The sequence below is a fragment of the Anastrepha obliqua genome, chromosome 5 (assembly GCF_027943255.1).
Source record: "Anastrepha obliqua isolate idAnaObli1 chromosome 5, idAnaObli1_1.0, whole genome shotgun sequence".
Taxonomy (NCBI): Eukaryota; Metazoa; Arthropoda; class Insecta; order Diptera; family Tephritidae; genus Anastrepha; species Anastrepha obliqua.
In genome coordinates, this window is record NC_072896.1 from 67,128,546 (window position 1) to 67,156,494 (window position 27,949).

At 38.0% G+C, this 27,949-nt stretch overlaps 5 protein-coding genes across 7 annotated transcripts; 2 read left to right on the forward strand and 3 right to left on the reverse strand.

Annotated features, from left to right (window-relative positions):
- Positions 1-258: 258 nt before the first annotated feature.
- LOC129248474 (SWI/SNF-related matrix-associated actin-dependent regulator of chromatin subfamily A-like protein 1) lies at positions 259-3,313 on the reverse strand. Its single transcript, XM_054888030.1, has 10 exons — positions 2,652-3,313; positions 2,372-2,588; positions 2,177-2,311; positions 1,766-2,121; positions 1,556-1,706; positions 1,335-1,499; positions 1,112-1,262; positions 916-1,047; positions 652-846; positions 259-591 (listed from the first exon to the last, which is right to left on the reverse strand). The coding sequence occupies exons 1-10, from the start codon at positions 3,151-3,153 to the stop codon at positions 382-384; spliced, it is 2,214 nt and encodes a 737-aa protein (XP_054744005.1). The 5' UTR covers positions 3,154-3,313; the 3' UTR covers positions 259-381.
- Positions 3,314-5,168: 1,855 nt separating this feature from the next.
- On the forward strand, positions 5,169-6,686 carry LOC129247750 (F-box/LRR-repeat protein 15). 2 transcript variants are annotated; one of them, XM_054887030.1, is made up of 3 exons: positions 5,169-6,077; positions 6,209-6,396; positions 6,455-6,558. In XM_054887030.1, the coding sequence occupies exons 1-2, from the start codon at positions 5,341-5,343 to the stop codon at positions 6,375-6,377; spliced, it is 906 nt and encodes a 301-aa protein (XP_054743005.1). In that variant the 5' UTR covers positions 5,169-5,340; the 3' UTR covers positions 6,378-6,396; positions 6,455-6,558. The 2 variants fall into 2 exon arrangements, with proteins under 2 accessions (XP_054743005.1, XP_054743004.1); XM_054887029.1 differs by lacking the exon at positions 6,209-6,396 and having other exon boundaries at positions 5,171-6,077; positions 6,455-6,686.
- On the reverse strand, positions 6,680-9,716 carry LOC129247749 (geranylgeranyl transferase type-1 subunit beta). 2 transcript variants are annotated; one of them, XR_008582574.1, is made up of 7 exons: positions 9,132-9,716; positions 8,919-9,072; positions 8,093-8,252; positions 7,869-8,032; positions 7,645-7,797; positions 7,066-7,585; positions 6,680-7,007 (listed from the first exon to the last, which is right to left on the reverse strand). XR_008582574.1 is itself a non-coding variant. In XM_054887027.1 (6 exons), the coding sequence occupies exons 1-6, from the start codon at positions 9,257-9,259 to the stop codon at positions 7,160-7,162; spliced, it is 1,185 nt and encodes a 394-aa protein (XP_054743002.1). In that variant the 5' UTR covers positions 9,260-9,716; the 3' UTR covers positions 6,680-7,159. The 2 variants fall into 2 exon arrangements, 1 of the variants encoding a protein (XP_054743002.1); XM_054887027.1 differs by having other exon boundaries at positions 6,680-7,585.
- A 2,774-nt stretch (positions 9,717-12,490) lies between these two features.
- LOC129249075 (probable 39S ribosomal protein L24, mitochondrial) lies at positions 12,491-13,651 on the forward strand. The gene is made up of 5 exons (XM_054888699.1): positions 12,491-12,639; positions 12,743-12,899; positions 12,967-13,160; positions 13,217-13,412; positions 13,472-13,651. Exons 1-5 carry the CDS (start codon positions 12,556-12,558, stop codon positions 13,585-13,587), a joined length of 747 nt encoding a protein of 248 aa, XP_054744674.1. The 5' UTR covers positions 12,491-12,555; the 3' UTR covers positions 13,588-13,651.
- LOC129249074 (uncharacterized) lies at positions 13,637-26,244 on the reverse strand. The gene is made up of 6 exons (XM_054888698.1): positions 25,818-26,244; positions 25,286-25,735; positions 14,475-14,682; positions 14,210-14,402; positions 13,964-14,149; positions 13,637-13,895 (listed from the first exon to the last, which is right to left on the reverse strand). Exons 1-6 carry the CDS (start codon positions 25,902-25,904, stop codon positions 13,709-13,711), a joined length of 1,311 nt encoding a protein of 436 aa, XP_054744673.1. The 5' UTR covers positions 25,905-26,244; the 3' UTR covers positions 13,637-13,708.
- Positions 26,245-27,949: the final 1,705 nt, after the last annotated feature.

The following is a 27,949-nucleotide window of genomic DNA, read 5'->3' on the forward strand; positions in this document are numbered from 1 at the left end:
AGTTCGCGTCCACTGAACAGAGATTTCGATTTGTTATGAAAATTTTAATGTCCCGTGATAAGAGGTTCGCGTCCGCTCAATGGAGGAATTAGTGTAAATTTTATGAAAAAAAAACTGTGCGCGTCCGGCCAGTTTATACCTAAAACTTGGTATAGGAAAAAATGCCCACCCAAGGGAGATAGATGTCCGTTTAATGTAGGTAGGTGCCCGTTAGGAGTTGACCTTAAGTTAGCTTCAAAAAATTGTTTTCAGATAACATTAATATTTATAAATTTATTTCAAGGCAAATTGTGACCCAAAAAATGTAGGTAAACACAGTTTTCATGCACTTCTCAGTTCTTAAATAAGCATTTTATAAATTTTGTCTAGAATACAAAACAATCAAAACATCAGGCCCTTGAACGCATCATCATCGTCATCCTGAAAGAAGTCTCCAATATTTTCCAACTCTTTACTCAAGTCCAATTCGTTTGTTAAATCATTTGTAACACTTTCCGTTGGTTTCGATTTAGTATTTGCCTCAAATTCAACACTAGCTGACGGTTGGTTGTCCTTCTTTGTAGGCGAGAAATAGTTCTCGATTGTATGCAACTATTAAACAAAAGATTAACGCAAACAGTAAAGTAAAAATTGCAGTAAGCGGCTACTCACATCCGTTGGTACTCTGGTATGCGTAGCATCTTGTAAGTCTTCGCAAAAGAGTCCAGCTCTATTTAATACATCTTGTTTGTTTTTTAACATATTCCATATAATATCATCAGAAGTTTTAGCGGCCAACAAATAGCGACAAATAATCGGTTTAGTCTGACCAATTCGATGTGCGCGACTTTCAGCCTGCGCTAAGGTCTGGCGAAGGCAAAAGAAATTCACAAATTTAACATAATTGCTGGTCATGAATGAAGTAGTTTAGCATACACTGGGATTCCAGTCCAACTCGGCAAAAATAATCATTTCAGCAGCCGTTAGAGTGATGCCTGCATTACAAGCTCGAAGCGAGAGCACCGCTACTTTGCATGAAGATTTTGTTTGGAATTTGTCAATATTTTCCTGTGTAATAAAACAGTTTTCAATATATTCACTTCATAGGATTTTCATTTAAAAAAAGTCTTACTGCTCTGGCTTCGTTTTTGGTGCTGCCATCTATACGTATAAAATTAACATTTAATTTGTTCAAACAATCGGTAATGGAGTCCATCATGACACGATGATGTGCAAACACAATAAACTTTATGTTTTCCTTAATAATATTTTTCAGGTATGCACTGTGTTTCGTTGTATAGGAAACGGTTCATAAATAAAGGAAGTAAAAAGGGTTAGGAAAATGCATAGCTTACCAGACAGCACGCGCTTTGACCTCAGCCGTTGTGGAATAAAATTTTAAAAGGATATCCTTTCGCTCATGACCTTTGCTTGACGAGAAACTCTTACTAAGCGTTTCTAAGTTATGTTGCGTGTCATTATTATGTTGTAATAGCGCCGGGTCTAGCAGAACTGTTTCTCTGTAATAAAAAATCCATAAGGAGATGAAACTAAAGTTTACGTTCGAACCACTTACCGTTGCTTCCCAGACAATTGTGGTAAAACAGCTTCCTTTGTACGACGTATCATAAATTTCAATTTGAGCACCACATTTAACTCCTCCAGATTCGACTGACCTGAAGCATCCCAACCGAAATTCGTTTGTTTGCCATCACAGTAACGAGAAGCTGTTGCAGGGGAATACAATTAAGCGACACTAAACTTTCCAATAATGAGCCTTACATACTGAAATCTATAAAGGTCATAAACTTGCGATCAATCATAAGGATTTGTGTGAATAACTCCAAAGGCCGTGAAAGCGCTGGTGTGCCAGATAATAAAATCACATGCCGTGCTTGCTTCGATAGACGTCCCGCCACCATGGAACATTTGGTTTTTGAATTTTTTAAAGTGTGTGATTCATCGAAAATTACAAAGCCGAAATTACGTTGCATTAGCTGTTCAACATGCCGGTCCATCATATTATAACTGGTAATGAGAACCTTTGCATCCTCAATAAATTGTTGATTATTGGTGAGGACTTGTATGTAATGAATTGGTATGCTGGGTAGAAGCTCACGTACATGTGAGGCCCAAGACTCTCTGTGGAGCGAAAAAAAATATAAACGGAATACAAATATTTTTAGAGAATTTAAACCTAATAGAAGCAGTGGTGCAAATCAGTAGCGGCCAGGATTCTTTATAAAAGTCGGCCACCGCTAGCGCCTGATACGTTTTGCCAAGACCCATTTCATCACAAATCATGAGACGACCGTGATGCGCTATAGCAAAGCTAACAAATTTAAATATAATATAAATTAAAATAATTTAGCGCATTTCTTGTAGTACCTACCAAACACCTTCCTGCTGAAATGGTAACAGTTTTTGTGCTAACTTTGGTTCAATTGAAGACAAGCAGGAGCGTTCGACTTCTACAGCCGGCGAACGACACACCGAAATCACATTCTTAGGTATAGAGCCAATGACGACTTCCGGTTTCATAAGCAAAACTTTACTTTGCAGGAGTTCATAGTCTTGGAGTCCAAAACTCCAAATACGTTTGGAGCTATCTACAAGATGAAGAATGGAAATATGCTAAGCAAAAATTTATTTTTCAGCCCGCCGTTACAAACCATAAGCTTTCGATGGTATGCTTTTGAAGACATCAATCAGTTTGCCATGAAAACATGAAGGCTGCACAACGAAGCGTGTGTTGCTCACCATGTGCACCTTGCAGCTTACTTTAGAGATAAAAACAGGTGCTACTTGTTTATGCTCGTTGCTTGACGTGTGTGTGGCATTAGTATTCTGTTTACCCGAAAATGCATCACGCCGGTAAGGATGTGATGCATCACGTGTATTCTTACCATATCCACCTACGTTACCTCGTTTTAAATCATTTAAGAAATTTATGGCCGCTGCGGAGGGTTTTTCTGCTGCATTTTGTTGTTGGTTGACTGTTGTAGCTTGCTGGTACGTCTGATGTTGCTGCTTAAAGGACGGCTGCTGTTGCGTCGCAGTCCCTTTAGTAATTTCGGTAGACACGGTATTAGCCAAGCGTTTTTTCTTGGCTGCCAGTTTCTCCAAAGCTATTCGGCGTTTTTCTGCAATTTCAGCTGCACTACACACAGACATTTTTTACGAAGGTCTGTTAGCAATTGTCATAACCTGCGATATCAAAAATGTAACTTGTTTTCAATTCAACACGGACGTAAAATAAACAATCACAAAAACATAAAAATTCCAATTCACTACTTAAATGTTGTTAGAATTTACAAATTATTCAGAAGTACTTGTCAATTTCAGGACTAGGGGTATTCATCTAAACCCACGATGTAAGCCACTTTGTGGTATTTTCTGTGAATCAATCAGCGAATATATAAATTTTTTGGGGATTCTGCTGTTTCCGTGGCGCCGCAATCTGATGACGGATTCTTATAGAACTCGACAAAAGAAAACGAAACGAAGGAGTAAAATTTTTTGATATCTCGCTTAGTTTTCGAGATATTGAATAAAAAAGGTCTCAAAATGCCCTTGGAACTTCACTATAATTTGCCACATTACACTATATATTTTTTAATACTTCACTAAAATTCACGAAATATACACTCACACGCGTGTTTTTACTTATTTTTATCCTTATATTCGAATTATTTTTATTAAAATAAAATGCAAATGCATTTGTCCACACAGTCACTTTCCAATTTTAAACGCGAATAAGAAGAAGATTGGAATGACAACAGTATGGTGTTGCCGGATGCCTAGAAATGAAACAAAAATATGAACAAACATTAAGTATTTAAGTTTAGTGTTAATGTTGGGGATGGGGGTTATTGTGCCTCCTTACTACATACACGCATATGATGTTTTAATTTTGGGTTCAATGGTTTTAACACGGCCACGCGAAAAGGAGTTCTACGCAAAAATACTGTGGATTGCGTAGCCGGAGTTGGACTGATGAGGGTTATTTTTTTGAAGCGCGGTCGAAGGCCACCCACGCGAAAAGGAGTTCTACCCAAAAATACTGTGGATTGCGTAGCCGGAGTTGGACTGATGAGGGTTATTTTTTTGAAGCGCGGCCAAAGGCCGCCCACGCGATAAGGAGTTCTCCGCAAAAATACTGTGTTAATTAATTTAATTTTAATTACTTTATTATTTTTTGAGATACGCTTAATATCATTGTTTTTAAGCTTGAATGAGTTGTATGTTTTTATTTTCAAAATTATTTCTCAACTTAAAATTACAGGAAAAAATACTGCAGTTTTACAATGAACTTTCTACTGAACATCTCTGCATACGAACTTCGTTTTTATTTCAGGTGTATGGCAACACCAACTTTTCGCTAAATTAGAGAACTTTAACATTAAATTAATTGAAAACTAAGCGAGATATCAAAAAATCTTACTTATTCATTTCGTTTTCTTTTGTCGAGTTCTATAAGAATTCGCCATTAAATTGCGGCGCCACGGAAACAGCAGTATTGCCAATTTTTTATTAAACCAAGTAATAAAGATAAAGGTTTGTTAATTGAATCTTCTTTTAATTTTTGTAATATTTTTATCTTGTACGAGCTCGGCTTGGAAATTCATTAATTTTGGCAAAGATTTTCTTTTATTATTATTAAGATTTTAAACTCATTAATTGGATTTTAAATTCATTTGACCATGAAACCTGTCTTATATTTGCGAATTTTTTAAATTCATTTAAGTTCACTTATATATTAATTTCACTTCTTTTTTATTATACAATATATTGGTTTATTTTAATTGCAACCTCGTGAACTCCGAGCGTGAAAAACAATTGCCGAAATTGCTTGAGAAATGGTTTACACAAATTCAGTAAAAAGCCGTTTACATGATTTAACTATCATAGAAATAATATTTGGATGTGAAAAACTTGTACCAATCGTAAACGCAGTCCCTCGGTATAATTTTTCTTTCAAGGTGGGCGTGCATGAACTAAAGAATGTAAAAAAACCAAGAGTTTAAATGTCTTAAATTTGGCCAATTTTATTGAAAGCGATTAAATGAAACGCTACTTACACCATTCTGCTATGACATTCAACTAAAATTTGAATCAGAAACCGCCTCCTGTAAACAGCTTTATGTCGAAATAAGGTTTTTTCATCTGTTGCACCCTTCTCCACATCAGCTGTTTTATTAATGTGTATTCGGGATCAAAACGGAAAATAAAATGAACTAACAAAATACTGACGACGCAGTGAATCCAATCAAGTTGATTTCAAATATAATTAATTTTGTATTGAATTATCATAAACAATATATTTCGGGATCGTGGTCATCTACCCCATAAATTGCAGTAATGTGTAGCCTACAAGCGGAGGAGAATCATCTGGCCTCCAAGGCAATGGCTCTACCAAGAGGGGATGCGTCGTCAAAAGTGACACTATTCGAAATAAGTTGGCAGGATGTTTTGATCCCCATGGTTGCGGAATTCCTTAGTCTCAAGGAACTTTTTAATTTGCGTTGTTGCTCGCAAACTGCCAAACGCTTCGTAGAAGCTGCATTTGAACGCCGTAAAGACATTAATGTAGCTGGCAATAATAGTCGAAACATAGAATTAGCATTCGCTGTCCTTGGAAAATGCTGCCGCCGCGTTGAAAGCCTGCATTTGGCACGCTGTCACTGGATGACAGATGAATACTTGCTGCCAATTTTAGCTGAAAATACCCGATTACGAGTGGTAAATCTGAATGAGTGCGTAAATATTACACCGTTGGCGTTGCAGCCAATCATAATTGAATGTAAGGAACTACGCATTTTGAAACTCTCAAAATGCCAGTGGTTAACTACGGGTGCGGTGGATGCTTTAACTTTACACCATAACAATTTAGTCGAGTTTGACATTTCACATTGTACAGCAATTGGAGAGCGTTGCTTGATTATGTTTTTCCGAAAGTTAAACAAATTAAATGTTTTGTCACTCGCCAATACTCCTAGTGTAACCGACCAAGTATTAATCCAGATTGCCAACTACTGCAGTGGCTTAGAGCACATCAATTTAGTCGGTTGTGCTGCCATTTCCGACTATGGCATACAGTAAGTAATAAGTATTGGTTAAGGCGTATAGTTTATTTTTTTAATTACAACTTTTCAGAAACTGTACACTTTTAAGTACTTAGTGACGTACGCTCACTGTGTTTTCCCATTCTTCTCTTTTCTATTTGCAGTGCAATCGCGATGCATTGCACTCAGCTACGTTCACTACTCGTGCAACGTTGTCCGCGTGTTACGGAGCGTTCATTAGCACCGCTACGGAAACGCGCGCACATCGATCGACAAAGTCAATTAGACATGTATTTAACCGATTTTTATCCCAGTGATTTTCTCATTTACTGATTTGCAATCTCCTATAAATGTGAGAGACATCTAAGACATCGGAGCTTATTTATGCTCTACTTTTCATTTATTTGCAGCGTTCTAACTACATCATGCCGACATCTCCAATCGCTGATGGTGCATCGATGTCCGAACGTAACGGAGCGCGTGTTGGCGCCACTGCGTGGCCATCTCTTCATCGATAGACCGCAACTGGGCTATAATGTTCCAGCCATACCGGGGTATATAAATTGTCTATACTTACAAGTTTAATTGGAACGCCTATTTAACTGTTTGAGACTTTATATTTGTGTGATTCTCTATAGAAAATATTTTAAGTTAAATTTATTTGTAAGATTTTATTTACAATACCGACAAATATAATTAAATACTATTAAAAAATAGTTGTGCTTATGCTTTCACAATAGTTTCCCTCGAAACATGTAATACGATTGGATTCTCTCGACTTAACTGAACCGTGTACACTTGGTTGTTATCATGGACAATTGAATTTTTTTAATTAACGCAAAGGACGAATCCATTAGAATCAGACATTTATAGGGTATAAAATAAAACTGGTCGAGTTATTTCTTTAATAAATTGTTAGCAAAAAGTCTGGGCTGGAAAATATGTAAGCTGCAAAAAAGCGTCCTACAAAACAACATTCTAAAAATAATGATAATTACACCAGCATAAGTAAGTTGCGTACCGATAAAACAAATGCCCAACCGATCATGAATCACTTCCAACAACATCATTTTAGCTTAATATATTTTTATATAAATGGCTAGAACAAATGCGCATTATTGTGCTGCTATAAGCGGCGAGGTAACGGACGTTGAATTTTCATCACTGCTGAGCTTTGATACCGACGTGTCGTGACTTGGCAATGTTTCATCTGCACTATCAATTTGCCACTTCGCATGCAGTTGCTTCAGGCGATTATAAGCGCGCGTAGATATATTCAAACTGGGCATAACTTCCAATAAACCAGGCTCATTCATAAACGATAGACCACAAAGGCCAAAGTACGTATGGAATGGATCGGTTGTAGATTGTGGCCATTTGGAGAAGCCACCTACTATACTGTCTTGTGTTTCCATAATATATGCGCGATTCTCAGCATAATCGATTAGTTCGAAGGCACCTAAAATACGCAGCGCTGCACCAATCCAAAAGGAGTAGCAAGTGTCTACGGTTTTGTTGGGTCGACCTTGAAAACCATTTACCTAAAATAATTTTATATTAACAATCACTTTTCACAAGTTTAATAATCTAGAAATCTTGCTTGTCTAAAAATCAGCCAACGTTTTATATTTTCCCTCGTAGTTTCGTCCAAGCGATGCAGCTGGCCACTCAACTCAAGCGCAGCTAATGCACAAAATGTAGTACCCCCATGAGCTTCTCCTTCCAGATACTGACTAAAGCCATTATCATAACGCTACAAACAGTACAAAGAGACTTGTCAAGTATATTATATAATATTAAGCTATTGACGATTTTATCACTTACAATGCAACTTCTTATAAACTGAAACATATTTTCTTTATCAACATTGCCCCAATAATCCAACATATGGCAAATGGCAGCTGCACAAAATACGAAACGCATATCGTTCTCACTCCCATCTATGCAGGCGCTAAAACTGCCATCAGGACGTTGTACTGCCGCGACACCTAGGGAATAGTTATTTTCTTTTTATTAGGATTTCAATGAAAGCAAGACCTTTTACCCACCATCGACAATGTTTTTTCGATCCAGACGACTTAAGTCATCCCCAAGCGTTACTAATATGGCAATACCGGTGTATGTCATCGCAAGGTGGCCCCATTGATAGCATCTGGCATTGGCAAGCAGTTGCTCATCATCGGAAATGATATTTACACAGCGCGAACCCTGAAATAAATTGATACGGTTATGAGTATAAACATTTTACAAAAATATGATACTACGATAGTATCGCAATATTTTCTTTTAGCAGAAAGTGAAGCAACAGGTGGTAAATTGTATTTAAAAAGCTCTTTATAAAAGCATCTGTCGTTTTTAATGTGAAAACACTCATCATCTACCGTCTGAAACGACAATTATTTATGGGGTATTTATGACAATATCAGCACGAGCACCGCAGATGGAAAAGACCTTTGAGGAACATACATAGTTGTTTGATTTAAAACAATGTACCAATACATCCACATATTGCTTCACCGATAAGAAATACGGGGTTTTTTTATTTAGAAAATGAAGATGAGATAAGAAAACAGTTAATTTATAAGAATAGCAATGTAGGATTTTATCTACAGATACTAGGCTCATTATTTAAATTTCTCAGCAATATATGAACTATGTCTCAGAAACAAACCGTTTTGCTTGGCCTATCAGAGGAGAATAAATCAAGGCATGTTTGTCTAAATGACTGAAGCAATGTTTATCTGAAGGTAATGTTTTTCTGTTGGTTCACGCACATAGATAAAACTCGTATTTATGTATGCAAATAAATTACCGTCACCTGTCAGTTTCTTTTGATTAATGACTTTGGGTTTGTAAAACCGTAGTCGTATTTACCTGAAAACCACTGCAACTTTTTCTCTCTCCCTCTTGTGAAATTACCAAACAACCATAAATCCATTCGATTATATCCTTTTGCATTTGTGGCGTAAGTAGTGGCAGTGAGTTCAGCACATCCAGACCACACACGGCAAAGAATGCAATGGTACCTCTGTCGGAGTAGTAGAAGTTTTAATAAAATTCTATTAGTAATACACTTTGCAACTTTACCTGGTGGAGTCATGTGAAGCTAGACGCGCTGGTAGCAAATTTAAAAATCTCACAAAGAATTTTGCATGTTTTTGTAGCAAAGCCGGCTCTCGCTTTTCACCTTCTATATTAAGTGTATCGTAGGACATTTTTACTTTCACTTTTCCCTACTCCACTAATTATTACAATTTTTTGCAATTAAATTACTTGTTCGACTAGTCCAATCGAAATCAGCAATTCCACTGAATGTGTTCGTATCGGCCGTGGTAATGTATTTATGACTAATTAGCAATCAGCATAAGCTGTAATTTATAATTCATTTAATAATAAACGTAACTCCGTGTGTTACGAGCAACAGCAGTAGCAGCCAATCACCGCCGCTTCTCTTATATTCCCCACAATTGCCTCTTACATGGGATTCTTTCTTTTAAATTGATTTGCATGCACATATCCCTTTCAATAATTTCCACACAAAGTCGAGTTTGAATATTTGTTTATAAACTTTTGTTTCACTTGGCCGTAAAAAAATTTACAAAATTATAAATTTGCTATACTAAGAAGAATGTGAAATAAACTGTTCTATGAAATATGTAGCAACAGCTGATCGCAGCCGAGATGTATAGATTAGTGTGAAGATGGTTAATATGTTTTTAGTGGTGGATAAGCGTTAAAAATTGTGGTAGATTCCGAAACAATGGGGTAGACTTACACGTCGACTTACGTTTCCACGGAATCGGTTCTACGTTACCGAAACGATCCGGATTTATATCCGGCCAAGGACTGCCACTTCAGCAGCATTCCCCGTGTGTAAGTATGGGGAATGTTTATCCTGTTACAACAAAAACAACTTACATTTGAGTAAAAATACTTACTAATGTAAAAGAAAAACAAAATTAAAATTTCATTGTTTCCAAATAATGTCGAAAAACATTGACATTTAGGCTATGACTCCATAAGATGGACCGTCACTTGTTTTGAGAGAAATATTACGAATTTTCCAATGAAACTCACAGGAGATGTTGATTTAGTGCTTATTTTGCTAAAACTAGCACCAACACTATTCAGTTAATAATAGTTTTAAAGTTACTTGTTAATAAAATTTATCTTTTACCTTCACCAAATTTTGATACAATAAGTGCACTTATCACATTTATTTTTATAATTATTAAAACTGTGGGAAAAATTTCCATATGTAGGCCCGTCTAGGCATATATATATGTATATACAGGGTGGGCCAAATAAGACCTACTAATGTTAAGCACAAATCACTTTTTTTTATTTTTTGACATACTATATTTATTTTCTCTGTTTGAGGTTATAATTGAATTATTGGAAATTTATTATGGAACCCTACAGTACAACACAACGCGTCAAAATTCTATTCTTGTCAACGATCAATTGTTTAACGCAGCGTAAATATCGGCATATGTCGGATGAAGCGCATTTCCATTTAAATGGTTATGTCAACAAACAAAGCTGTAGATTGTGGGGCTCTGAAAATCCAAGGGCAACACACCAATATCAGTTGCACCCGTCTAAATGTACTGTTTGGTGCGGTGTTATGGCCACTAGAGTTATCGGTCCATATTTCTTCGAAAATGAGCATGAAACGCCGGAATCGAATGCAGGAGCTTCTTACAGAATATTGATTGAAAACTTTTAGTGGCATGTAATATAGAAATAAGAAAGTTTTGTATTTTTATTAATTTATTACCTTCTAAAATGTTATATATTGTTTATTTATAAGATGTCTGGCAGCACTTCTGGTTGTTGAAATAACCAAAATAGGAGAATTCTTGGTAAATTTTACAAATTTTGAAATCAAATAACATAAAAACTATAACCCCGCGACCGGTGAGGTTTTCACTTTTAGAAAGTAGAATAAGCGTAGAAAAATCGTATTTACAAAAATACTCATGTCTATTACTAATTATGGAAAATATAAGAAATCGTAAAATGTGGTAGACTTTAAACATATGGTGAAAGATACGGCAGAAATACAATGTAGCAAAAAAAAAAAAGTGGTATATTTACTATAAAAGTGGTCCGCACACTTTATAGATGATAAAAAATAAAACATAACAGGAAAATGTAGAATACATTGTACAATCTGGTTTTTCTTTTACTTAGATAATTGAGGCAATTATTCTCAATAAAAAATAAAGGAGGAGCCTCGTGTTATAAAATTGTTTACTTTGTTCGGCCCGAAAATTTATATTTAACTAATAAGACTATGATCAAAAAGACTAATTAGCTAAGGACATGGATATATTGGACTTTCCCAGTCAATGCAATCGTGTTCTGATTGCAGCATGACTTTGTTCAGAAAAAATGAAGGAACAAAATGTAGTATAAAGGTCATTGGGAATCTTTCAAAGACGCACAAATAAATAGATCCTATTCTGGTTATTTGATGGTACATTTCGGGCACAAAAATATATTCGTACGAGTTCCTCTTTCATTTGATTGTTGTTGTTATCATAAAATTTGGGTAATGCTGTTGGAGTGACAATTCTTGGCCAGACATGAACCCGGGACATTCTGGTAAGATAGAACAAACGCAGGAATGTCACATAAGGTACAATTCACTAGACGGGGCTAGTTTACTGGGGCGGCAACCTTTGATCGGCTAAACATGAGTCATTCCGATAACGTAGGACCGGCTCACAAGGGAGTGGGCATCGTATTCTCTTGAAATAATTTTGTCCGTTTACTCTCATTTACTGAAAATTTCCCAGATAGAAACAGACTCATGCTGAAATCAATGAACACCGTAAACGCAATCCCGACCCAGCTGTTCCGATCAAACTAATGAGAACCCCATGTAAATGAAAAGTTCCTTCCTTCCGTATCGTAGTACCGTAGATTTTATTTCATGAGTTTTAAAAAAATCCCTTAATACCGCCTCAGCTGATTGCTCTCTCACCACACAGTATTGCCAAGCAGTACATTTCGAAATCATTTACAAAATAAACTTAGAAAAATGATAATTTTTGTTAAAATAGCTTAAAAATACTGTTGAATAATGTTAATTATAGATAAATGAACTATTTGCATTTGTTGGTTTTTGGCTTTGATTTATTACACAATGAAAAATTGTAACGCGAATGTGTGAAAAAGTGTGTAAGCAAAAATATCAATGGTAACATTATGTAGATACAACCAAACACATACACACACAAACAAATGTATTGTGTAAATATGTAACTAAAAGAACGCAGTTGTTCTCGGAGGTGAGTTTTTGTGCACGGTAAGGGACGGCGGTAAGGGATTCCGTGCGGTGTTCACTGTTTTCAGCATTACTAATTAATTTTGTTACCTCGTATTCCAAACGCGTTACAAAGAATTGTCAGTAATCAGCTGTTCATGTTATCAAAATTTGCTTCACGAGTTTTTTTATACATTTGCCATTTGGTTTGGTTTTGTAACAAATATTACATTAAAAATGAGGCTAACACAATTTTTGTGCAGTAAATTAAAAAACTTTTCAAACTTTCCAAAGGAATATATTGAAAGAAGTAAAAAACAGGTTTGTGAAGTATCTTAGAGCAATAGATTCTCCAATAAATCGTTTACAAATCTGCATGAATTATGTATGTACCTTCTTTTAATCTACGAATATTCTATTAAAGGTCCATTGGAAAACACCTTCTGGTGTGCCCAACTATCTGCCGCGCACAGTAGAACGCAAACGTTTTCGGTACACTACAAATCGACCATGGACTGGTCAGTTCCGGCAACAAAATATGCCCGGAACTATTCGCAAAAAAGTCTTTCTTAACCCAGTGGGTGAGTATAAATTTTCCTTGCCTATGACCAAATAAAAACAGTTTTAAGAATTTTTCCTTTTGAACAGAGGAGTGGAGTTTCTTTCGTGGTGATCGCATTGAAGTGCTGGTGGGCAAAGATAAAGGCAAGCAAGGTATTGTCTCACAGGTTATACCCGAACGCAACTGGGTGATAGTGGAAGGCTTAAATTGGCATTATCGTACGGTTGGGGGTGAAGAGGGATTTCCAGGAGTACTGATCAAATCGGAGGCACCATTGGATGTAAACTACTTTCGGAAGTAAATCAAATTAAAAATCTTTAATCAGTTTCTTTAAAGGTTACAAAAGATATCCGTTTGGTAGATCCTTCTGACTTACAAGGCACAGATTTCGAATGGAGGTACACTGAAGAAGGTGAACAAGTGCGAGTATCTGTGCGCACCGGGCGAATTATACCCATACCAGAGACGAACAATCAAACACATGATTATAAAACACCAAATGCGTATATCGAACGTGAAAAGGATACTCCCGGTACTTTTTATTACTGTAAATAACTGTATGCATACTTATTTTTTTAACTTGAATTGTAGGCACCGTGGTGGGGGAAATTACTTTCCAACCCAAGCTGGCGACATTTGAAATGGATGTCATGGAAGAAATGGGCATTGTGGAGGAACGTACGCCGAAAAAAACTTATTGGTATTAAGTTTATTAACTTACTCTTTATTAATACCTTAATTTGTTAACAAATATAGCCTATTAAAAGAAAACCCCCGAATTACTTTAGAAACAACTTTAATAAGTTAGACGTAATTAGCAAATGATTACTATTTGCGAGCTGCGGTAAAAATTTCCTCTCTGTGATCCCTTAAAGTTTTTGCTAAATTGCGCACTGTCTCTTCGGCTTTATTGAAGTCTTGGCGTAAGGTTTTATTAAACATTTCATACAACCACATCGATGCCTTGGAGATATTACTCTCAAACGAGGCAAATACCTTAGTCGTATGCTGGTACCTACAAAGAAAAATTAAAAAAAATGTCAAACACTGGGATATGCAGCTTCTAATTTTTGCGCTTTTTACCTTGACAAATTTGCAATATCTGTAATCATGTAGGTATTGCAATGCTTCACTGCTAGCAGTTGCCGATTGCTTATATGTTTGATTTCCACATGAGGTAGCGCCAACTGCGCACACTCAACCGATATCAAGGATGCTTGTAATGATGTGCGGCACTCCAACGCTAGTTGTACTTTTAGTTTTGGATCACTGCAAAAAAGAAACAAAACAGTTGATTATGCCGTTGCTGACTGCATGATATGAACTTACATGGCTTTTGTCAGCTGCTGCCATTGCTTCAACGCTTGCGTCGCCGAACTCGCACTCGCACGCATTAGCGTGCCACATATACGCCATTGCTCCAATGCGCTGCCCAGCTTATCGCGCACGTCACGCGCCGACTCTAACTGTGAGTCTAGACTCTCTTCCAAACGGGTCATGTAGGTGCCGCCACTGATGAACGCTGTCAAGAGATGATAATGGATACATTTTTAATATTGAAACAACTTGAATACTTAAAGAATGTTATGCACACCTATAATTCCATCGTGATGTACATACAATTCATTTAATTCGTTGTAGCTCTCCGTTAAGGTTTTCAGTCGCACTTTAATGTGTTCCAGTATTTCTGTGTAGTATCGAATCGACGTCAAATAAAGAGCTGATTCGCTGAGGTTGGCAAAAAAGTCCTCATGAGTGGAAGCCTTACTAGCATCACCAACCACACCCAAATTGATGGCAAGCTGGAGATTGAAAACAATGTTTTAGTAGAAGGACTATTTCGGAGTGAGCCTTGGATGCTTGCGAGTTTTGGAATGATTAAAGAAAGGAGTGTTCATTTGCAACAAATTAGAATCAAACATTTCAACACTTTTTTGATTACAGTGTCTGGGGCTGGTGCATACTCCAGTACAAAACTATGAGGTTAATTTTGATAGATTCCTGTACTCCCGGATTGTAAATAATAAATCTAAAACGACCGTTTCAAAGAAATGTTCCAAAAGCAGATGACATTTTTTTTATAAAATTAGTCGGCCTAAACATTTTAAAAAACATTGTTTGGAAATTGCTTAATAAGTAGCTTTAAACAAAGCTCTGTGAACAAAAAGTTAGCCTATACGAGTATTATATATACCTACATTAGGGCGGGTCGATTTAAAAATCGCTCATTGCTCTGTGAAAATCGTATTCTAGGGATCAAAATAAGAAACTTTGCCGAAGGAACCATACCTCTAAAACGAATTCTAATGTCCCCCAATTTGGGTCGAACGAAAAATCCCACTTTGACCCATTTAGAGTGCTCCAATCGAGTCCAAATGTATGACCGACCCCCACTAACTTTGGACGGCCGATCCATCCATGCCAGTGGCACACCCCCTGGAACTCCCCTGGGGGGTTCCCCATACAATCATTTCAAAATATCACCATTTTTGGCCTTTACATGAGAAAAGAAACTAAAAAGTTCGACCCAAATTGGGGGACATCAGAATTCGTTTTAGAGGTATGGTTCCTTCGGCAAAGTTTCTTATTTTGATCCCTAGAATATGATTTTCACAGAGCAATGGGCGATTTGTTTGCCTCCCCACAAATCGACCCGGCCTAATATATATATATATATACATATATAATTGGCGCGTGCACCCTTTTTTTTGGGTGTTTGACCGAGCTCCTCCTCCTCTTTGTGGCGAGCGTCTTGATGTTGTTTCACAAATGGAGGACCTACCATTTCAAGCCGACTCCGAACGGCACATATTTTTATGAGGAGCTTTTTTATGGCAGAAATATACTCGGAGGTTTGCCATTGCTTGCCGAAGAGCGACCGCTATTAGAAAAATATTTTTCTTAATTTTGGTGTTTCACCGAGATTCGAACCGACGTTCTCTTTGTGAATTCCGAATGGTAGTCACGCACCAACCCATTCGGCTACGGCGGCCGCCAATACGAGTATTAGTAATTTTTGTAATAGAATATCATATGGCAGCCCTGTACAAAAATTGTCTTCAAAGAACTAAGCCCAAACGTGTAATATTTCCTATTTCATAAAGTTGGTTTTTAATCACGCACACATATGAAAATACATATGTACCTTTACGTATGGCAACCTTTCTAATACAAGGCCATGTATGCCTCACTTTCAAATAAATTTAAGATTCATATATTTGGTTAATTTATGTTAAATCTCTTGCACAAACATGTTCGGCCAACAGTATGGGCCAAGTCTTTATAAACAATTAAATACCATCCTTTTTGAAATAATTTTGAAAGAAAGGTTTTTCGATCACTTGCGTGAAAATATTACAACCTTGATATTAAAAAAATGTAAATTGTGAAATACTTTTGAGTGCCCAAAACTAACAATACATACAAACTTTTTATTTTGATGCACATGACAAGCTATGCACATGACAAGCTTGTTCATGGAAATTTAAAAATTTCAAACGAATAGTAGATTATAGTACTATAGAACCAAGATACTCGTTAAAGGCTTTTAAAACCCAATCTTACCGAAGGCGGGACAGACGAACAGACACTTTTAGGTGTTTTAGTCGTAAAAAGAGTCAAGCGTCTCTGGCTTCGGGCGAAAGAGACGTTAAGAGATACGAAGAAGCAGATAGCTTGGCAAGAGGAGTTTCGGTAACACCACCATTAAAGTCTAAATCATTCGATGCAGTGGGACCACACAGCATGAAAAAACAGTCGAGGAAACAAGAAAATAAGGAACCAAACAACGAGATAGTGCCAGGGAAGGAAGTTACTGGGTGGAAGGGTATAATAGGAAAATATGTAATATTACATCTAGCTTCGGTAGGAAGTATGACGTTTTGATCACAGATAGTGATCGATGGTTAAGTCCAGAGAACTTCTTAAGCACACTTTCTACACCGACGGGTCCAAAAACCAGCGATGGCAGCGAATCTGGATGGTATTTAGACGAAGACACAAAGTTCTACGATATTCCTAACGGAAGTCTACGTCATCTTAAATGTAGCATACTGGCTAATTGAGAAAAAGTGGCGGGGTAGTAGTATTGGAATTTGTAGTGACAGTCAAGCTGTACTGAGAGCCCTTGTTAACCCACGCTGCTCTTCGAAATTAGCCGGTGAATGCTAGACAAAACTGAACAGTGTTGCAAAACACAACAAAGTTTGTCTGATTTGGGTGCCTTGACTCTGCTGTATTACAAGGAACGAGTTGGTAGGTAAACTGGCTAACGAAGGGTCTGCAAGCACACCACTGGACCCTGAATCCTTCCTAAGGGTCAGTTCTACATCGGTTTAACTGTGGAATGACGGCTTCATGAGGTCTAACCATGTTGTTGTTGTTGTTGTTTTTGTTGTCGATGTAGCAGTATCTTTGCCCTCTCACTGTAGTGTAATCACCGGTCGTCTTTGTCTAGCTCATCTAACGGTCAAGGACTAAAGGCCAAGGAAACTAGCTATTTCAACATGTTGGGTTCAGAGAGAGAGGCATGTGAAAAGGTGGTGTCGTGCGGGGTGCCTTCACATGCCGGACATATGTTTAGTATGTCGAGGTCGATTTTGGATAAGTAGGAGTTTAACCTGCTACAGTATCCAGAATGTAATTGTACCAAGGTTACGCGGGACTCTCGGGGAAGTTGGACTCTTCGTTTACGATGGGTGGTAGTTGGACTCCGATGACAGCATTCGGGGGTCGGGAGCTTAAGAAGGTGGTAAGGGTCTCCCGATGAATGTCGTTGATTGTCTGTACACTGTACGATCCAGTAGCTGTCGGTCTGTTTTGTCCTGGATCTCGTCCGCGTAATTGAGGAAGTTCCTCCTGACATGCCTGAGAGGCTCAAGCAGGTGTCTGCATGGGTGAGACCTGCGGTAACACCCTAGCAGGAACTGCTTGCTGAACAGTTTGTTATGCTCCTCCATAGGTAGCATATGGGCCTTAAAAATGAAAAAGGCTTCTTGTAGGTACAAAGTCAAATAATGCTTTTGACACTTGCCGTTTTCCCAAACAACGATGAAATCATTTGCACCTGGGCAGGTATACACAATATCCGGATGCTTTCACATCGTCATAACGCGTATCGTCACATGGTGTGCTAATGTTTGGGCTTTCGGCTAGAGCAATGTTCATTTTACGCGCTAGTTCTGTAACAACCGTTTTTTTCTTTCTTGGTGATTGAGGCAGTGCTTTTAAAGACTTTTGAACAGCTTTAGATAAAGTCTGTTTCGACTTGTACGGAGATTCAGTACTTACAGGAGAATCAGTAGGATTTTTAACTTCAACCCGCTTTTTTTCCCTTTGCAATCTCTTCTGCAGGAAGATGTTGTATTAGGGACATCATTAGACATCCTGTGGCGGTCCTTATGGCAGTGTTTTGGCTGGTTTGAAACTTCGTCCGCTGCGATAGGCGCAGCATAGTTTAGAACCGGTCGGCCTATTGCTTTGAAAGTCGATAGCAACATTTCCTTATCTTTGCCCCAAGTGCTGCCGGCAAGCGATTTGAGAACCGTGTTGCGATTTTGGACTTTAGTGACAATAGCGGTTGTATGCGCTGAGAAGGAGAGCAAGCTGTCAAAGGTAATTCCCAATATTTTGGGGTTGTTTGATATTTGGTCTCGAAATAGCACCGATGAATGACGACCACTCAGGTAGTTCGCGGTCCATCTCTTCAGCCTTGGCGGGAATATCGACTGTAAAATCTTATCTAGTAGCGTGGCATGGCTGATTGTGTCGAAAGCCTGTTTTAGGTCCAACGTTACTAGGACAGTCCTTTCGCAGTGGTTGAGCCCGCAGTTTACCTGGGTGTTAATGACGGTGAGTGCCGTGGTGGTGCTGTGCTCTTCGGAAGCCGTGCTGGTGTGAGACTGGGGTCAGATGCTTCGTAAAGAGTGGGAGTAGAAGGGCTTCAAGAATCTTCACTCCCCTTGGTTGGCCGGTTTCCCAGGTTTCAGGTTTCCCTGATTTCCATTTGACAGGAATAATGAGAGTGGCCATAGTCATATTGACGACCCTAGTGAGTTATTCTACTCCCAAAGAACCCACCTTTTTCAACATCAGCACGTTTAGTCCGTCAGGGCCAATGGCTTTGGATGGTTTCATGTGGTTGATGGCCCTCTAAACCTCATCGTTGGAGAAAGCAAGTGGCGGTTGTAGGCCAGTTTGTGCAGCCATCCGTCGGCGCTACGTTTGGATCTGTCGGCCAAAGCTGCTAATTGCCGGCTAAAATAGCTCGCTGTGCTTCGTCGGGTTCGACAGGAACTTTACGGTGAACCAGTGCTTACTCCAATCAGAGGTGAAGTTGCAGGACTTCAAGTGCTTTTCCCATTTGGTCCAAATTGAGATCCTTTATGCGAGGATCCCCGGGATCGGCCTGGCGTAGGTGACCACGCTCGTTTGCCAGAACAGCTGCTTCAGCTGGAAAATTAGGACGTATGACCCGGATCTTTCCAGCAGATATGAAGCAAGCCGCGGCGGCTGTGGTTACCTTGTGGAATGCGCGTCCGCCTGCACGCACATCGGTGGCAATGGGGAGAGCGGAGAAGGTGTCTTGAGTAAATTCCGCGAATCTGGACCAATCAGCTTTATTAAAGTTGATAATATGGCCGGTGGACCGCGGAAATAAAGTCGGCAGGTTTCTCGATCCAGATGATAATGGGCATCATTTCACTAACGGTCAGCAGCAGTTGTTTCCTGCAAACGAACTTCAAGCAGGACGTGGTAAGGAAAGCTGTCATGCATCAAACTGTAATAGCTCTTCGAGAATATCTCTAAATTTCTCTTCCACTTTCTTCAACTTTAAATATGTAACCATAATTATATTGCAATAATTTTTATATTATATAAATATAAATATATTCCCCACATCTTTGCGACCAGTTGTTCATGAAAAGGTGAACTATGTTTACAAATTTCGTTTGATAATTTTCAATAGTTGAACTCGCCCTGAGTTCAATTGTTAATCCTCATTTTAATCGTAACTGATTATTCGTTAGCTTAGCTGCTATTTCCAGTTAAACAAACACCTACACCTAGGTATAGGTGCACCTATAGTTATACATATATATTAAACTTTCGTGCATGGTCGACTTCCTTTTCCCTCCAAATAACCTAAAGTATCTTCACAAATCGATTCGCCTACTTAAGTTGGTAATTTTCTTCAATAGATGTAGGTACTTATTGCGATAACAATTCTTCCATAATTTCGGCGCAATAAACAAGTACGAGTATGTCGGGGCGGATGCGTAACTAAACACAATTTTCTACAACTAATGCATTCCTTCTATAATTATAATTAGTTCAATCAAATTCTATTGTGACAAGCCTGTAGATTAGGGAGACCCTTAAGCAAAATATTTTCTTGCAACGAAAATTGCTCATTTTCCTACATCACGTCCAGCCAAGCGTCTATTGACATACATACGCTGCATTAAATAACTATAGGACAGGGACTTATGACAAGTTTTGGCAATTTATTTGTTTCTTATTTAGTTTTAATCCTTTTTTTGGTGTATTCTTTCATATAAAAAAAGTTGAGCATTGGATAGATGGAGGCAATGCATAAGACCGCTCACAAAAAGAGTTTTGAGCCACTTGAAAATTGCACTTATACTAAAATACAATCGGCTATAAAACTGTCTAAAGTGTCCGAAACTTTCCTAAAAATTCTGTTTAAAAAGTATGAAATTTTAATGGAAATTCATTGAATTTTTATTAAATTCGCACGAAGTTTGGAATGTATGAAGGAACTGTTATAAATAAAAATATGTTGGTAGCACTGGAATGGAGCTGGCAAAAATTACATTTGTTTGGAAGCACTTGATGAGTATTAGTAAGATCGCGTTCATACAAGTAAGCATTTGCGCTCTGCCAACACCCTTTGCATTCTCGTTCTTCTCAATGCCGTTGTTGACTAGCAACTGCAATTTGTATGAACAAGCGGGACCACCAAAAGAGAATTCGCAAGGTTGAAGCAACAAAAGTCTACCTGCATGAACGCGGTCTAATGAAACTCTATTAAAAGAGAGTTGGCAGCATTGAAAATAATGAGTTATTCTACAATAGTTTTATCAAATTTAACCATAACATAGCAGCAGAGATGCTACTATCTGTGAAGCACTTGCAAGACGCATCGATAACAGACTGTCGTGTACCCAAGATAGATCTGAACAAGGACTATAAAATACGAATACCCGACAGAAAGGATTGGCAGACCAGAGTCAAATGAGATGATAGAGACCACCATATTTTTATTGACGGCTCAAAGATGAATAATGGCACTGCATCGGGAGTGTACTTGGAACAATTATTCTTAAATTGCTTCTTTAGATTCCCAGACTGGTGTAGCGTCTTCCAAGTTGAGATTTACGTTATAGACAAATCAGAAAATGATAAGACTAATAGACTTACCTCCGGCAAACCTTGCCATTTTTGTTGATAGTCAAGCAGCGATCAAGGCACTGACCTTAGTCCGCATCATTTCAACATGTGTTAAAGAATGCAGGAGGTCACTCTCGCTTAGGCAACAACACAATACCACAATTTGTTGGGTTCCCGACTACTATGAAGTGGAGGGAAATGAAAAAATGGAGTGTGCAAGGAAAGGTTCTGAGCTTGAGTGGTAGAGGACATGAGCATTCCTCTAAACGAACTGTGCACTGCGATTGATTTGAGCGTAATCGCGGAAAGCAATAGAAGGTGGTTTCTGACTATTAACTGTAGGTTCTCCAAAGAGTTCTGGTCAAAAGTGAATCTTAAAAGAACAAAATGTCTGCTAGGACTCAACAGATCAACTACTAGCGTCCTCACAGATGTTATAACGAGTCAATGCACTATTGGCACCGTAGCCAGTAGAATGAGGGTACCTCACAATGACTTATGCTGGAGTTGTGGAGATGAGTCGGTACAAAACCTGTGCTCTGAATATCCTGCACTTCAAAGAAGTCATGCCAAATATCTTAACAGTTATATTTTTTAAGACCTGGGCAATTTGCAAAATGTTTCACTGGAGAGACTAGTTACCTCCTTAAAAAGATCTAAGTGGTTTAAGCAACTTAGTTAGGGATGGAAACCAAATGCAGGTATCACAATGGGCTTTAGGGCCCAGACAAGCAACCTGGATAACCAAACCTAAGCTAGCGCCGAATTTTGTCCGATAACTTCGTTGTTGCTTTCACAGGAAAATTTTTCGTCAAACGAGCAGAGCCCAAACATAGCGAGCAGAGAAGTAGCGAATCGAAAGCATCTTCTAAAGACAAAAGTTAAAGATATAGCTACGTTAACAAGCTGGACTTCGGAAAGGTTACAGGAATATGGTGAGGCTACACAGATATTTTTACTAATATTTTTTTTGTATTTTTTATATTGTTTCTAAGTGAATGTATAATTGCGCGGTGTCAAAGAACGCATGTTTTTGCAAGTTTTCAGCTTAGGGCTCTATATACTTATGTATGTATATTAGGTATATAAATGGGGCTTACTCCCTCTTTGAATGTTTGGCCGAGCTCCTCTTCCTATTTGTGGCATGCGTTTTGACGTTGGTCTCCAAACGGAGTGGCCTACAGTTTTAAGCCGACTCCGAACGGCAGATATGTTTTTATGAGGAGTTTCTTCATAGCAAAAATATGCTCATTGCTTGACGAGTGGCGACCTCAATTAGTAAACACCTTTTCTATCATTTGGTGTTTCACGTCCTGGGTTTCGAACCTGTATATTTCCGAATGGTAGTCACGCGCCAACCCATTCGGCCGCATTCGGCAAACGGTTTAAAAAATAGTGCTTTTGCAATTTTAATGGTTTTTAAGCTACATGTCCCATAAAGCTGAACAATATGCCCAAACTGTGTATATATCTTATTATAAAAAGCTTAATAATCTTCGTAAGTTGTCATTAAAAAAGTTCCATTAAAGGTACAGCTTTATGTGCAAAAGATATTTTAATTTGATGAATTTTCTCGAACGTTAAGTAAAATAAATAATAAAAATACCCATAATATAGTGGAAGAATCGCTTTTTCACCTAATCCTGTTGCGAATTATTCTGTCCACCGCAAAATAATTTTTTTTTCGATCGCTTTCGGAGGCTTACTGTCACTCGTTGAATTTTCATATTATTAAAGTAATAATACAAAACTTTAATAATATGGAAGTTTACTGAATAGTGAAACCACTATTTGTATTGCCAAAAAAAAAAAAATAATAATCTCAAAAATATGCCTTTTTTCACCGAATTAACCGTATTATCTCAATGCAGTGGCTCAACTGTTACGGGTGCAGGATAAGCGGAAATTACAATTGCAGCGCTTCCCTGTTGAACAAAAAGTAGTATAGGAATTAAATTAGCTTCGTATTTGTATAAGAACGCATCTGCTATTGGGAAAACCAATTCCCATAATTAAGCCTCTAGGGAGGAGCTGACCACTATGTCAGTTATATAAATCAAAGAGATTATAAAACAAATGTCTATATCATCAAAACAACAGCAAAAAGGCAAAGCAATTCCGAGGAATGACCTGAAGTTATGTTTCACGGACAAATGATTAACTAAAAAGCAACAACAGTAAACAGCTATAACTAAGTAAACCACTACAGGAAGGAAGTAAGAAAATTTCTTAAACGCGCCAATACTTTCCACGTGAACCTACACAATTATATTCATATTCAGAAATGGGCGAATGAGGAGTATGAACTTTGGCACTTAGATATGCATAAACCCAGCAATAACAAATGTGGAAATAATACAGAGAAAGTGGTTTTGGAAGAATTTGAATGTGAGCAGATGGTTTCTAAGGGGATCTCTCTTTCTGGCAGAAAGTCTGCTAGAGCAGGGTTTTGTGAAAGAATGGCTTAGAGTTGCACTTAGGAGGTTTTCTCGTGGTTCACTAGCTTGGAGCTTTATGTTGGATACCCGGCTTTGGCAAGTGTTGACGCTATGTTATTTGAATATTTACGCGGATGATCTCGTTTTGGTGGAGAGTCAGTACCGATAAGAGACTAAGAGGAAATCGTTGAGATAACCAACAACTGCTAGTGTATGTGGTGTCAAAAACTTGGTTGAAAAGGCCCTAGAAGCTACTCAATGTGAAAAAGTTACCGAATCGTTTCTCGGTGATCCGTTTAGACCTTGTTAGCATCAGGTGTGCGACACAAGTCAAGTACCTTGGTTAGGTGGTAAGATCGATGAGACAGTAGTTTCAACAGTCGGAATTATTAATAATTGAAAATGTAGATGGATTTTGTATAAAATGAATCATGACGTTTCGATGCACAAGAAGGACGTTGGCTCCCAAACCAAATGCGACTACATAGAGTTTGTTCTTGTGTCAATTCGTTAGCAAAAATTTCAGATGGACTTGGACTTATAAAGGTGGTTACTGTTTTCATTCTGCACTGCTAATTGTTATCGCAGATGCTTTCATTTCAGAGCGCTGCTGAATGCTTTGACTTGATGATGTTAGTACCAAGTGTGAGCACCGTAGGGTAAAGCTGCCAGCAGGAACGCACATTAAACCTTTAGACACTATCCGCAAAAACTATTCAGTAATAAATAAATAAATTCAATTATACACAGATTGCCTATTGCTATTGTTTGGCACTACATTCATCCTTCAATTAAACTTAGGTCAAGCGTCGCCTCCTATTTGTGGTGAGCTTCTAGATATTACCACACAAATGGAGCGATCTGCAACTTTATGCTGCCTGCGCACATCACTTTACTTTTATGAAACACTTTTTTGTGGCAAAAATACATTCCATTGATTGTAAAAATTCTGGCAATTTGATGTTTAATGTCCACACGCACCGTCTGTATGTCACGTAAAAATACGCACGATCGGATGCTGGATTTTGCGACACTCGTCGTCGAAGCCTAAATTTTCACAAGAACTCAAACGTTTGCCCCATATATATATATTATATATATATATTATATATATATATAATTGGCTCGTACACCCTTTTTGGGTGTTTGGCCGAGCTCCTTCTCCTATTTGTTGTGTGCGTCTTGATGTTGTTCCACAAATGGAGGGACCTACAGTATCAAGCCGACTCCGAACGGCAGATATTTTCATGAGGAGCTTTTTCATGGCAGAAATACACTCGGAGGTTTGCCATTGCCTGCCAAGGGGCGACCGCTATTAGAAAAATCTTTTTCTTAATTTTGGTGTTTCACCGAGATTCGAACCAACGCTCTCTCTGTGAATTCCGAATGGTAGTCACGCACCTCAGAAGCTATCTGTACTAGTTCAAATATCTGAACATGATCGAAAGCGCGCAAGCCCCGAGACACTTTGATTTACTGCAGGGTTTTTCTTTTGTTGTTCTCGTGTACATGTGGGTGTGGGTGTGTGCGGCACGTGTTTGTGTTTACAACTCACATTAGCCAAGTCCTGAGTGGGTGTATTCGCTACGATGTTGTTATTAACGTGTCGTGCCCCATTGCCTATGCCCTTTGTGGCGGCGTCATTTCTGCGAGGCAGCGTGCCATTTTGCAGTATGTCTCTGTTTGCTTTTGCCATTGCTGTAGTAACGCTCAGTGGTTGTAATGGGGGCTGATGTATGGGAGGTGGCGTTGCTGCATCGATGTCATTTAAAGTTAATATTTCACCATTCATTTGTTGTTGCTGTTGCTGCTGATGCAACAGCTCACTGCGTTGTGGATTCAAGGCCGGATCTAAGCTGTCAACACCGAGCAATGAATCGCGTTGCGACTGCAAGTGTTCAACCCAAGCTTCAGCGGTGGCCATACGTGGACCTGGACAAGCCTCCTCTAGCTTGCTGATTTGCTCATCCAAGCGCACGAATTCCTCAACGACGGCTGCCGGATCCTGCGAAGGGGAAAACGAAGAAATGAATATACTCGTACGTACATATATATAAATTTCTATATATTATTCGCTCGCCATTTACCATATCGCCCTGCTGCCAACGCTCCAAGCTCTGTACGGGCTCGTCAATTACACTATTTGTATCCACCGATGAACCACATCCCATCATTTGTGTAGGAATTTTATGGAAAAATTCATATTTGCAGTTAACTCTAGGTTAATGGTTTAAGTTCAACGATCGATAAGTACGAAGGAATTATATATTGTATGTATGCAGTTGTGTATGAGAGTTTGTAGAATATTAAAATTCAATAACTTTTTACTCAAGTAAATATTTTCAATTATGTTCTTCACTTGTTTACGATATGCAGAACTGTGTGCTTATAGGTATATACGTATGTACGTTTGTACGTGTAAATTTGTACACTTTTTAATTATTTAATGAGTGCTTTATTTTTCCACGCGTTCAGCTCACTTTGGTAATTTCACTAACTATTCCTTTTGACCAACAAATTCTGAATGAAACTCATGTGCACGTTAAGTTCCATATTCACTCAAAAAATGGCAAGCAGTTCGTTGAGCTTTTGTCTAACTGCATTTTCAATTTAGTTTCATATTTACCATATACACACACATACATATATAGTCTCATTTGATGTAAATCAGTAAAAATTCTCCTTACACGGCTTTTAGCTGCCTTGTAGGAAAATACTTTAAATTTGGATATATACTTTTTCGAAAAGCAAACAGTAAATATTATATGGGTATGCACTAGTCTGATTTAAGTCAATGTGTTTCGGTACTCTAATAGACAATGAGAGGGGATGGCCGTGGACTCTAAGTCAGCAAGACATCAAAAAAAAAGAGTGTGGACAGCGATGTCGCGTTCTAGTAAGAGCGTAACAAAGCAGAGCATTTACGTAAGGTAAGTTGACTGAGAATACAAAAAAATTATTTAAAATAATTCATTTGAAAAATTACAATTTTTTTTTTAAATTTCATTTGAACTACATATTTAGTACAAACTGTCAAACTAGTTTATTTTTGGTAGAATATGTTTTAATATACTAATTAACTCGAATTTTACTTGCAGGGATAGAATTCGAGTATGCATATGTGTTTGAAAATACGCCCGCTGCATGATTAAATGTTGGCATGTAGATTGTATTCGTGTATACGATGTATGTAAATGTATGTGTGTTGTTTGTCAGTTCAGCCGAGTGTAACACTTGCTCTAGGTAAACTGTTGGCGCACTTACAATTGCAGGAGTGTTTATTAAATGGCGTGTGCTTTCAAAGTTATGTACAGGTATGAGCAGAGAGAGGTAGAGGGTGAATGTGAAAGTTTGGATAGAGATCGTATTAGGGTGGGTAAATTGTTGGGCTACACTAATGTATGGCGCGTAATCTTTTAGTTATTTATCTAATTTATTTAACTAAGAAATAGGAGGAGGACCTCGGCCAAACACCTATAAGAAATGTACGCTCCAATTATTATTACTTTTTTAAATAACGGAATACAATTACATTCTTATCAGCTAGCACTTATAGATCCTGGGTTCGAATATGACTTATTACTAGATTTTTCAATGCCGCCCCAGTAAATGACAATCCGATATCTTTGACATTATTTAGTTCACTTTAGGTTCAAGCTATGGGTATTCATGGCATAATTGAATTTATCTTAAATGTTTAGGTCAGATTGCAATAAAACTAATTCTTCAACATTCTAAGTGGCGGAGTAAATTTTAAGATCATCAGCGTAAAGCAGAAATTTCGAAAAGTGAAAACATGAACTTATATCAAATTATAAAGAGAAGTGGGCCTAAAATACTACCTTGAAGAACATCAGGCTTCAGCTTAGAAATGTTTTATTAGAGACCCTATCAAAGGCCTTCAAAAAGTCAGTGTAGATTGCATCTATTTGTTTCAAAGCTATCGATACAACCCTCATGAAAAATGGTCAGGTTAGACACCGCAGACCTTCTACTCATAAAACCATATTAATACGGGCTTATGGGGCTGCACACAGCAAAAATCAGCTTTGTCTTAACAACAGTCTTAAATAATTTCGAAATTGTTGTCAATTTCGTAATAGCTGTGCAGTTTGTGACATCATTCTTATTCCCACTTTTAACGATTATGGAGTTATGTGAGCTTATTAAAAATGTGTGGGCATCAAATTATCCTTTCAGCCTGAAAATTTCGACATAT

Excerpts from the sequence above, each read along its gene's own strand:
- LOC129248474 (XM_054888030.1), bottom strand. The coding sequence starts at position 3,153 with ATGTCTGTGTGTAGTGCAGCTGAAATTGCAGAAAAACGCCGAATAGCT. Across the intron at positions 2,589-2,651 it reads CATACCATCGAAAGCTTATG|ATAGCTCCAAACGTATTTGG; the intron begins GTTTGTAACGGC and ends TTCATCTTGTAG. Across the intron at positions 1,707-1,765 it reads TATGACCTTTATAGATTTCA|CTTCTCGTTACTGTGATGGC; the intron begins GTATGTAAGGCT and ends CCCCTGCAACAG.
- LOC129247750 (XM_054887029.1), top strand. The coding sequence starts at position 5,341 with ATGTGTAGCCTACAAGCGGAGGAGAATCATCTGGCCTCCAAGGCAATG. Across the intron at positions 6,078-6,454 it reads ATTTCCGACTATGGCATACA|CGTTCTAACTACATCATGCC; the intron begins GTAAGTAATAAG and ends ATTTATTTGCAG.
- LOC129247749 (XM_054887027.1), bottom strand. The coding sequence starts at position 9,259 with ATGTCCTACGATACACTTAATATAGAAGGTGAAAAGCGAGAGCCGGCT. Across the intron at positions 7,798-7,868 it reads AGTTTATAAGAAGTTGCATT|CGTTATGATAATGGCTTTAG; the intron begins GTAAGTGATAAA and ends TACTGTTTGTAG. Across the intron at positions 7,586-7,644 it reads GTTGGCTGATTTTTAGACAA|GTAAATGGTTTTCAAGGTCG; the intron begins GCAAGATTTCTA and ends AAATTATTTTAG.
- LOC129249075 (XM_054888699.1), top strand. The coding sequence starts at position 12,556 with ATGAGGCTAACACAATTTTTGTGCAGTAAATTAAAAAACTTTTCAAAC. Across the intron at positions 13,161-13,216 it reads AATCGGAGGCACCATTGGAT|GTTACAAAAGATATCCGTTT; the intron begins GTAAACTACTTT and ends GTTTCTTTAAAG. Across the intron at positions 13,413-13,471 it reads ACGTGAAAAGGATACTCCCG|GCACCGTGGTGGGGGAAATT; the intron begins GTACTTTTTATT and ends CTTGAATTGTAG.
- LOC129249074 (XM_054888698.1), bottom strand. The coding sequence starts at position 25,904 with ATGATGGGATGTGGTTCATCGGTGGATACAAATAGTGTAATTGACGAG. Across the intron at positions 25,736-25,817 it reads GTTGGCAGCAGGGCGATATG|GATCCGGCAGCCGTCGTTGA; the intron begins GTAAATGGCGAG and ends TCCCCTTCGCAG. Across the intron at positions 14,150-14,209 it reads CAGCAGCTGACAAAAGCCAT|TGATCCAAAACTAAAAGTAC; the intron begins GTAAGTTCATAT and ends TCTTTTTTGCAG.